Source organism: Jaculus jaculus, chromosome 3, assembly GCF_020740685.1.
Source record: "Jaculus jaculus isolate mJacJac1 chromosome 3, mJacJac1.mat.Y.cur, whole genome shotgun sequence".
NCBI classification, from domain to species: domain Eukaryota; kingdom Metazoa; phylum Chordata; class Mammalia; order Rodentia; family Dipodidae; genus Jaculus; species Jaculus jaculus.
Genome location: NC_059104.1, coordinates 149,594,583 through 149,605,670, shown reverse-complemented (window position 1 = coordinate 149,605,670; position 11,088 = coordinate 149,594,583). Strand labels below are relative to the sequence as shown.

The window sequence follows — 11,088 nt, the reverse complement described above, 5'->3', positions numbered from 1 at the left end:
GAATCCAGGTCATTTTGTTATTCAAGTGAGCCTTCAGCTAATTAAAGATTATATATTTGAAATGTCACCAGATGTAAATGTCAAAGCAATCTGTTGACAAAAAGGAAAGAAAGAAAAGGCTCATATTCTCTGCACATTTGGAACAATGCCTATTTGAGTCAAGTCTTTCACCTCGTCAGTAAACATTGTAGATAATAGAAAGTACCTAATTCCACTGATATGCACCCCTTTTTAGGGCCATGGCTGCTGTTCCTCTCAATAATCTGCAGGAGCAACTAGAGCGTCACTCAGCCAGAAAACTGAATAATAAATTGAGCCTTTCAAAACCAAAGACTTTGTAAGTATATTGTTGCCTCACTATCATGTACGCACCAACTCACAGTGTCATACAATTGAGAAGGCTTGTCTCAATGCTCTTTGTTTGATGCAGGATCTTGCTGTGTGGCTCACCCTGCCCTAGAACTCACTGTAGCCCGGGCTGGCCTCAAACTTTCACTAATCTTCCTGACTCGGCCTGATAGTACTGAGATTTCAGGTATGGCCATGATTCCCTGCTTTTTGCAACTGTTATTGTATAGATAAGGAAAGGAAGCCCAGAGGCTGCTGTGTTTTAGCAAAGTCAGGTGGTAATCAGTCAGCATCTTCCCACAGTTCCTGGCACAAGACACTTGTTCAGTAAAGAGTACTTGAATCAATGAATTTTCTTATAAGTTTGGGCAGGTTGGTATACGTCATACTTTAATATAATCTCATGTCCTTTACAAAATAGTGTGTAAGATCGGCTATCTGCCTGTGAGCCTTACTCTAAGATCCTAATGACATCTAACAATTTGTATTTCCACTGTGCCTTTGCCAGGTTGTAGGCACTGTTCTAGGTGCTTGGCTTTAAAGTCACTACTGATCTTTATGTCATTAAATCCAGAAAATATCCAGGATTCCTGCCTCCTTTCTGTCCTTCAGATCTCAGTTTAGCTCACGCTTTGATTTTTTAAATTTTTTGAGGTAGGGTTTCACTCTGGTCCAGGCTGACTTGGAATTCACTATGTAGTCTTAGGATGGCCTTGAACTCACAGCGATCCTACCTCTGCCTCCCGAGTGCTGGGATTAAAGGCGTGCACCACCATGCCTGGCTTTAGCTCATACTTTTTAATTCTTTTTCAGTAAAATTTTTTTTTTTTTTATCAGAGAAGCCAAAAGTAGACATATTTGAGTTTCTTCTTCTTTTTTTTTTTTAACATAAGCTATTGCCTTCTTCTGAAAGTGCTACTAATTAAGGACTAGTAGCCTGAGGAATAAAGTTTGGGCATAGTTTATGTACTCTCAAAGCCAAATACTTAGCCTGTGAATGGGAAGAATCAGAGCATACTAAGCACAATTTTAAAACCACAGAGGGAGAAGTAGATTCTGTGCTCATTTGTAACACCATTCATATAACTTGCATTTGGATTATTTTTTAAAAATGGAATTTTGTAGGTTGGGTGGATTTGTTCAAATGAATCCATCTAGGGGCTGGGGTTGTGACTCCTTGGCAGAATACTTGATTAGCATGCATGGGATCCTGGGTTTACTCCCTAGCACCCAAAACAAATGAATTCATTTAACTCAGTTTTCTCTTTGTTTTTCAGAGGCTTTACTTTTAAAAAGAAAACTTCAGAGAGTGATGTGTCTGTAACCAGTGTGTCAATAGTAAAAACACCTGTGTTAAGTAATAAAGATGTGAATGTGGTTGAGGCCTTTCCCTTCTCTGAGCCTTTGGTCCACACACCCCGTCAGCAGACGAAGGTTGATGGCTTCTTAAAAACCACGCCAGCAGAACAGCAAACAAGGGGGACCAGTTCAAAACCATCACCAGCAGATTTGTCACAGGTCCCACGGGAAACAATATGTACTAACCCAAACACCCCAGCTAGAAACAAATCCCACACTGCAACTTTCAAGAAATTGGAATTTAGTTCTTCACTGGATTCTTTGGACCCCATCAATGATTGGGATGATATGGACGACTTTGATACTTCGACATCAAAAGCATTTATTACACCATCCAAAAATAACGTCCTAAGAGTAAGCACTGCTCAGAAACCAAAAAAGACTAAGAGAAACACTTTTAAGCCACCTAATAAAACAAACAGAATAAAGGCCGATCTGACCTCCTCTGCCGAAAGCCAGCAAGTGGATTTAACTAAGGAGCAGGATGATGACTTGGAATGCTTAAGCAGCGATGTGGTTTGCATTGATGATGACCCCTTTTCCCAAGAGCTTATAAAGAAAGCAACTCCAGAAAGTCTCTCTCTGAAAACTCACTCGGAAGATGAAAGAGGTAAAATTATTCCATCTTCATTCCAGTATATTGACAGTATTTCTTAATTTAAAGCTAAGCATTGGGAATAACAGTATGATTTTTTTTTTAACCTTAAGGATGTAGTCTCTATTGATATGCCTATTCAATGAATATTCTTTCATTCTTTTTTTTTTTTTTTTTTTTGGCTTTTCGAGGTAGGGTCTCACTCTGGCCCAGGCTGACCTGGAATTCACTATGTAGTCTCAGGGTGGCCTCGCATTCACGGTGATTCTCCTGCCTCTGCCTCCCAAGTTACTGGGATTAAAGGTGTGTGCCACCACACCTGGCAGAATCATTCCTTGTACATCTGGCTTACATGGGTACTGAAGAATTGAACCTGGGTCTTTAGGCTTCTCAGGCAAGTGCTAAGCCATCTCTCCAGCCCCATTTTTCTTTTCTTTCTTCTTTCTTCTTCTTCTTTTTTTTTTTTTTTAATCCCTTAAGATAGGGTCTCAGTCTAGCTCAAACTGTCCTGGAATTCGCTGGCCTCGAACTCACAATAATCCTCCTACCTCTGTCTCCCAGGTGCTGGGATTAAAGGTGTGCACACCACCATGCCTGGCTCATTTCCTTTTTCTTTCTTTCTTTCTTTCTTTCTTTTTTTTTTTTGTTGTTGTTTTTTGGTTTTTGATTTTTTTTCAAGGGTAGGGTCTGTGGTCCAGACTGACCTGGAATTCACTGTGTAGCCTCAGGGTGGGCTCAAATTCACAACAGACCTCTTACCTCTGCCTCTCCCAAGTGCTGGGATTAAAGGCATGTACTACTACGCCCAGCTTCTTTTTTGTTTTTATTTTGTTTTATTTTATTTATTTAATTAGACAGGATTGGTGTGCCAGGGCCTCAGTCACTAATGGCAAACTCCAGACTCTTTCACCACCTCAGTGGGCATTTGTGACTTTGTGCTTGCCTCACCTTTGTGTGTCTGGTTGGTTTACTTGGCATCTGGAGAGTTGAACATAGGTCCATAGGTTTCGCAGGCAACCACTCCACCATCCCTCCAGCTCTTGCTTTTGTTTCTTTTCTTTTTTCTTTTTTCTTTTTTCTTTTTTCTTTTTCCAAGGCAGGGTCTCACTTTACCCCAGGCTGACCTGAAACTCACTTTGTAGCCCCAGGCTGGCCTCGAACTCATCCACCTACCTCTGCCTCCCTAATCTGAGATTAGAGGCATGGGCCACCTTGCCTGGCTTAGCATTTTCATTCTTTCTTTCTTTCATTCATTCTTTCTTCTTTTTGGTTTTTGGTTTTTCAAGGTAGGATCTTGCTTTGGTTCAGGCTGACTTGGAATTCACTATGTAGTCTCAGGGTGGCCTCGAACTCTTGGTGATCCCCCTACCTCTGCCTCCCAAGTGCTGGGATTAAAGGCGTGTGCCACCACACCCAGCTATTTTTCTTTTAATATTTTTATTTATTTGTGAGAGTGAGGGGAGAGAGGGAGAGAATGAGAACAAGAGAAGGGGTGCTCCAGGGCCTCCAGCCACTGAGAACAAACTCCAGATGCATGTGCCACTTTGTGCATCTGGCTTCCGTGGGTTCTGGAGAATTGAACCTAGTTCCTTTGGCTTTGGAGGCAAGGGCCTTTACAGCTAATCCATCTCCCTAGCCGTAGTCTCTTTTATTTTGATGTCATCATCTTTTTCTCCTATTATGAAGATCTTGTGTATGTAGTATTTGGCACTTCAAGGTCATGGATATCCAGGCCATTTTGTGTCTAGAAGATTGTATTGCAAGCAGTCCTACCCTTCCATTGGCTCTTACATTCTTTCCACCCCCTCTTCCACAATGGACCCTGCGTCTTGGAAGATGTGATAGAGATATTTCAGTGCTGAGCACTCCTCTGTCACTTCTCTCAGCGCTGTGGTGACTTTGAGTCATCCTAGTGGTCACTACCATCCAAAACGAGAAGCTTCTCTAACCAAAAGTGGGAGTAGCATTAATATAAGGGTATAGACATTAAGAAAAGCACTTACATGTCAGCTTGGTGGGCATGATATATGCATTCACCTGGTATTTTTATTTTATTTTTTATTTTTGGTAATACAGTATTTACTTATTTAGTGTTTCTTATTGACAACTTCCATAATTATAGACAATAAACAATGAAAATTCCCCCCTTCCCTTTATCACCTGGTGTTTGGGGGGGGTTTGTTTGGTTTTTGAGGTACGGTCTCATTCTAGCTCAGGCTGACCTAGAATTCACTATGTAGTCTCAAGGTGGCCCCAAGCTCATGGCAGTCCTCCTACCTCTGTCTCCCAAGTGCTGGGATTAAAGGCGTGCGCCACCATGCCCAGCACCTAGTATTTTTATGTAGGTGGTAGGGATTGATCTCAGGTCTTCATGCTTGCAAGGCAAGTATTTTACCAACTATGCTATCTCTCCAGCCTTGTCTCTATTTTGGAAAAGAGAGACAGAGAGGGGTGGGATGGGCATACCAGGGTGTCCTGCCTCTATAAATGAACTCCAGATGCATGCACCACTTTGTGCATCTGGCTTTATGTGAGTACTGGGGAATCAAACCTAAGCCATCAGGCTTTTGCAAGCAAGCACCTTTAACTGCTAAGCCATCTCCCCCGGCTTTCCACTCCATTTTAAATATTAGTAAATTTTTGTTTGTTTTCGTTTTTGTTTTTCAAGGTAGGGTCTCACTCTAGCTCAGGTTGGCCTGGAATTCACAATGTAGTCTTAGGTTGGCCTTGAAGTCATGGTGATCCTCCTACCTTTGCCTGCCAAGTGCTGGGATTAAAGGCATGCTCTACCATGCCTGGCTCAACTATTAGTAATTAAAATTATTTATTATTGTTTTTTTAATTTATTGCAAGAGAAGAGATAGAGAAAAGAGCTTGACAGAGCCTGGGTACACCAGGGCCTCCTGCCGCTGCTGGCATGTGTATAGAGTTGTATGTGCAGCCAGTGGAAGTTGATAGTGGTGTCTTTCTCAATAGTTCTCTGCTATAATTTACTGCGACAGGCTCTTTGACCGGAACCCAGAGCTTGCCAATTCAGCTAGTAAGTATCCTAAGAGCTAGGATTACAAGCAGTCCCCCATACCTACTTGGCATTTATGTAGGTGCTATGGATCCAAACTCAGGTTGTTATATTTGCACAGCAAGCACTTAGCACTAAGCCATCTCTGGTCACAGATTTGACAGGAAAGTCTTGGAGCTTGCAATCTTCCACCTCAGCCTCCCAAGTAGCTGAAATCATAGTCCTGTATTACCAGGCCTGGCTTAAGCCATTCTTCTGCTTCATCCTCCCTAGTAGCTCAGACTATGGTACATTCCATACCCTGATACTAAATTTTTATAAACACCTGGATTCTGTCAAGGTTGCTATGGAGGGAGAGAGGGTTGAAAAATAATTGATGAGCTGGAGAGATAGCACAGTGGTTAAGGTGCTTGCCTGCAGAGCCTAGTGGTTCGATTCCTCAGTACCCATGTAAAGCCAGATGCACAAGGTGGTGCATACATCTGGAGTTTGTTTGCAGTGGCTAGAGGCCCTCATATGCCCATATTCTCTTTCTCTGTCTTATCTGTTTGCCAATAAATAATTTTTTTGTTTTCTTTTTCTTGCTTTTTTTTTTTTAGGGGTCATGTTAATCTTTTCTGTATTGTTCCAATTTTAGTATATGTGCTGCTGAAGTGAGCAGTGAATTTTTTTTTTTCAGAGTTCCAGGTTCAGCTCTATTACCTAGTAGAAACCCAGTCTTTGATACATTAAAATAAACTGGTCCAGGGCTGGAGAGATGGCTTAGCAGTTAAGTGCTTGCCTGTGAAGCCTAAGGATCCCGTTTCGAGGCTCGATTCCCCAGGACCCACGTTAGCCAGATGCAGAAGGGGTCGCATGTGTCTGGAGTTCGTTTGCAGTGGCTGGGGGCCCTGGCGCGCCCATTCTCTCTCTCTGCCTCTTTCTCCCTCTCTCTGATGCTCTCAAATAAATAAAATGAAATAAAAATTTAAAAAATAAACTGTTACAGAGTTTAATTAAAAAAAAAAAAACAGGACTGGAGAAATGGCTTAGTGGTTAAGGCACTTGCCTACAAAGCCTAAGGACCCATGCATACAGTGATTAGATGTCACAAAGTAGGTGACAATGCCTTAACTGTATGCATGTTGTAAGACCTAAGGGCTCTTCCATCCTTGTCAAGGGGAGTGGTAGCCTTCTCTTCTTTCATATAAAACTGATTTTTTTGTAGGGGGGGGTGGTTTCAAGGTAGGGTCTCTAGCACAGGCTGACCTGGAACTTACTCTGTAGTCTTAGGGTGGCCTCGAACTCACAGTGATCCTCTTACCTCTGCCTCCTTTAATCCCATCACTGGGGAGACAGAGGTAGGAGGATCACCGTGAGTTTAAGGCCACTCTGAGACTATATAGTAAATTCCGGGTCAGCCTGGGCTAGAGTGAGGCCCTGCCTCAGAAAAAAGTTGGTACATGTTATCCTTATTTAGACATGAGTAAAAAACAGAAAAGATAAACATGTTGATTCTAAGCATAGGTTTCATTATTTCATTCAAGAAGGGCATGAAAATCCCTAAGCAAGTGTAGGCCTCAGTCTAGCCTTGGACTTTCTCCAGGTGATTCACTAATCATTTATGAAGAAGTCAGCCAACATTGACCTGTGGAAGATTCTTGTACAAAGTGCTGTGATTATTTATGACTTCCCCAAAGCACTCATCCCTAATGCTCACCTGTCTCCTTTCTCTCATTAACTATTAAAATAACCTGTGTTTATTACCTGTTTGGTTTTAGATAATAGTGGAAAGAAGAAACTTGAAGTTGAGTTCTGTTCAGCTGAGAACTCTCTATGTCTTAAGCTTGATGATGATGATGATGATGATGTAGATTTTGTTCCGCCTTCTCCACAAGAAGAACTTACTTCTACTGCTTCTTCCTCTTTGAAATTCTCTAGGTAAAACAGCTAATAATTAAATGTTATTTTTCTGAGATTGTGTAAATGCTGTAACTTAGTTATATAATGTCCTTCTGACAAATATGTACTTTGTGCATATGTACATGTAAATGAGGCATCCAAAATTGCTATTAATTTGATTGTTTGGAGACTATTCTTGCCATGTAGCTCAGGCTGGCCTTGAATTCAAGATCCTCCTGCATCATCCATGTGCCAGGATTACAGGTGGGGAGGAGGATTGTATGTATGTGGAGTGTTTGTGGTGTGGTGCACCTGTGTATGGAGCTGTGCATGCCCCATGCACACAGGTGCAGAGGCCAGAGGAGAATGTCAGGTATATCCTTCCTGAGTCATCTCCCAGCTCCTGAATTTTTATTGTATTGGTCCCAGGGGCTGAGGCAGGAGAATAGCAGTTCCAAATCTCAGTCGATTTACATGTTAAGATACATACATTATTATTTATTTATTTGGGGGGGGTTGTTTTTGTTATTTTATTTATTTAGGGTTTTTTTTTTTTTTTTTTTTTTGAGGTAAAGTCTCATTCTAGCCCAGACTGACCTGGAACTCACTCTAGTCCCAGGCTCATCTTGAACTCATAGTGATCCTCCTGCCTCTGCCTCAGAGTGCTAGGATTAAAGGTGTGTGCCACCACGCCTGATGAGTTTGTCCTTTTTTTTTTTTTTTTTTTTTGGATTTCACCTCTTATTTATTCATATTTTGAAAATATCCATCTTTTGTGTCCTACTGCCATCATCTTAGTTTAAGCCACTGTAATTTGTGGCCTTGATCAATACACCTACTTCCAGACTCACCCATTAGTAATGCTTCTTGACCTCCACCAACCTATTCCCCACAAAGAGTAGAGTGAGCTTTTCACGTGTGCATTGGATCCTACTTAATAGTTCTTCCTTAACTGCCTGGTCTTTAGTTGTTTTGCAGATGATAGTCTGAAATATATAAAGCAGCCAGGACAGTCAGCATATTCTTTCTAGCCCTTCCTCATCTAAGACCAAACTTCTTGCTCCTACTCTCCAGCCAGACACTTCTTCCAGTTCCTTGAACAATATAAATTTATTTATGCCCTGTTCTCACTCTTACATATCATGTTTTCTGGGACATTCATTAAGCCCCCCCCCTTTTATTAACAACTTCCATGATGATAAACAATATCCCATGGTAATGCCCTCCCTCTACTGCCCCCTTATTTTTTTTTTTTTTTTCAAAGTAGGGTCTCACTCTAGCCCAGGCTGACCTGGAATTCACTATGTAGTCTCAGGGTGGCCTCCAACTCATGGCAACGCACCTACCTCTGCCTCCCGAGTGCTGGGATGAAAGGTGTGTGCCACTATGGCCAGCTAATTCTTATTTATTTATTTTGAGAGAGAGGCAGATAGACAGAGTGACATAATGGTCAAGTGCTGGGAATATAGCCTTGTGCCACCATGCCCGTCTGGTTTCTTGAGGCCGAATCTCACTGTGCTCAGGCTGACCTGAAGCTCACTCTGTATTCCAGGCTGGCCTTGAGCTCATGGCGATCCTCCTACCTCACCCCACCCCACCCCTGAGCCACCACACCTGGTTATTTAGTCACATTGTAACAGAAACAGATCCCTGTACTCTATCCTCTTAATTAGACAAGGAAGGAGGTATTTTATGTATAACCTCGTTTACTTCCTTCTGGTTTATGCTTTAAGAGATAAGTTGTACTGTGGCCAGAGTTGAAATGTGATTACTGTTTGATTACAAAACTAAAGAACTAAGCTCTCTTCTCTTTTCCTTACTGATAGAAACTCAGAAGTATAGAAAGTTATAAAATGGAGCAAAAGTTTACTTGGCATCTAAACTCTAAACTAGCATTCTCATCTAACCAGTGGAACAGCTGAGGCCAGCCAGGAGCAGGGCATCGCCCAGGATGAAACAGTTAATGGGCAAATGAGCCAAGACCCAGTGTCCTGCTTTCTCCTGCTCCATAGCAATTCCTTGTGGAATGCCTAGCTTTTTTTCTTTATTTTATTATTATTACTATTATTATTTTTGTTTATTTGAGAGACAGAGAGAAAGAGGTAGATAGAGAGAGAATGACATACCAGGGCCTTCAGCCAATGCAACTGAACTCCAGACACGTGTGCCATCTTGTTTGGGTTGTGGGTCCTGGGGAATTGAACCTGGGTCCTTTGGCTTCACAGGCAAGTACCGTAACCGCTAAGCCATCTCTCCAGCCTGCTTTTTTTTTCTTTTCTTTATTTTATTTAATTTACTTATTTGAGAGAGACAGAGAGAGAGAGATAAAGAGGCAGAGAGAGAGAGAGAATGGTGCTCCAGAGCCTCCAGCCACTGCAAACGAACTCCAGATGCATGTGCCCCCTTGTGCATCTGGCTAATGTGGGTCCTGGGGAATTGAGCCTTGAAGCGGAATCCTCAGGCTTCACAGGCCAGTGCTTAAGTGCTAAGCCAATCTCTCCAGCCCTGCTTTTTTCTTAATTAAAAAAATATTGGGAGGCTGGAGAGATGGCTTAGCGGTTAAGGCGCTGGCATGCGAAGCCAAAGGACCTGGGTTTGACTCCCCATAACCCACATAAGCCAGATGCACAAGGTGACACGTGTGCCCAGGTGGTACATGTGTCTGGAGTTTGTTTGCAGTGGCTAAGGCCCTGGTGTACCAGTTCTGTCTCTCTCATAAAAAATAATAATAATAAAGTGGGGCTGGAGCAATTGCTCAGCGGTTAAGGCCCCTGCCTGCAAAGCTTAACTACCTGGGTTCGATTCCCCAGTACCCATGTAAAGCCAGATGCACAAAGTGGTGCAGGTATTTGGAGTTCCTTTGCAGTGGCTAGAAGCCCTGGCTTGCCTATTCTCTTTTTTTTTTTTTTTTTTTTTTTTTGCTCTCTCTCTCCTTGCAAATAAATAAATAAAATATCTTTCGAAAAAATTGTATAGTAGCCACACACAGAAGGAAAAAAAGGACTCAAAATAGAATAGGAACTATTGGAGAAGAGGGCTTCAGTAGGAGGGGTGTGAGTAAGAGGGAACAAGAGAAAAATGAAGGAATTATGAAAACACATATTTATATACATGTATAAAATTGTCAGTAAATAAGGTAAATGTGTACTGGTGAGGGAGATGGCTCAGTGGGTAAGAAGGCTTGCTGTGAGAGCATGAGAACATTAGTCCCATCCTCAGCACCCATGTTAAAAAGAATATCTAGCCAGCCATGGTGGCACACGCCTTTAAGCCCAGCACTTTGATCCCAGCCTGAGCTGTAGCCCAGGCTGACCTGGAATTCACTCGGTAGTCTCTGGGTAACTCATGGTGATCCTCCTATCTCGGCCTCCCAAGTGCTGGGATTAAAGGCATGTACCATCACACCTAGCCCATAGCTTATTTTTAGGGGGCAGAGTCTCACTTCTAGTCCAGGCTGATTTAGGACTAACTCTGTATCCTAGGCTAGCCTCGAACTCATAGCAACCTCCTGAATGCCGGTATTGAACACATATTCCACCATGCCTGGCTGAAAAGAAATATTTCTAGTTCCACAATTTCAACAATTTTTCTTGTCTGAATTTGGTTTTAATATTTTTTAAAACACCTTTTTGTATTTATTTATTTGAAAGAAAGTATGCAAATAATACACATACTTACCTACCAGAGAGCCATGTAAAGCACTTTGTAATCTCTGAAAAGAGAGCTGTTAATCATCAGTTTCTAGAGAAAGCAAACTGACACTTAGGCTGGGTCTTCAAGAACAGAGATGATTTCAGTACAAAGAGCTTGGGTGGCAGACTTTCCAAATTGAGAAGAGAGCAGAAGTAACATCCCAAAATAGTCAAAACAGGGCTCACAAGGAGAG

General features: G+C 42.0%; 1 protein-coding gene and 1 non-coding gene across 2 annotated transcripts in view; one reads left to right on the top strand and one right to left on the bottom strand.

Moving 5' to 3' along the window:
* Positions 1 to 239: 239 nt before the first annotated feature.
* The window catches only part of Blm (BLM RecQ like helicase), an 80,818-nt gene continuing 69,969 nt past the window's right edge, over positions 240 to 11,088 (top strand). The window contains exons 1-3 of the mRNA XM_045146018.1: positions 240 to 337; positions 1,626 to 2,317; positions 7,082 to 7,241. Of these exons, the coding sequence (XP_045001953.1) occupies positions 240 to 337; positions 1,626 to 2,317; positions 7,082 to 7,241 (950 nt within the window). The remainder of the gene's footprint in view (positions 338 to 1,625; positions 2,318 to 7,081; positions 7,242 to 11,088) is intronic.
* Positions 6,393 to 6,514, bottom strand: LOC123459985. The gene has a single exon (XR_006636709.1). It is a non-coding gene; the product is annotated as a U6atac minor spliceosomal RNA (small nuclear RNA).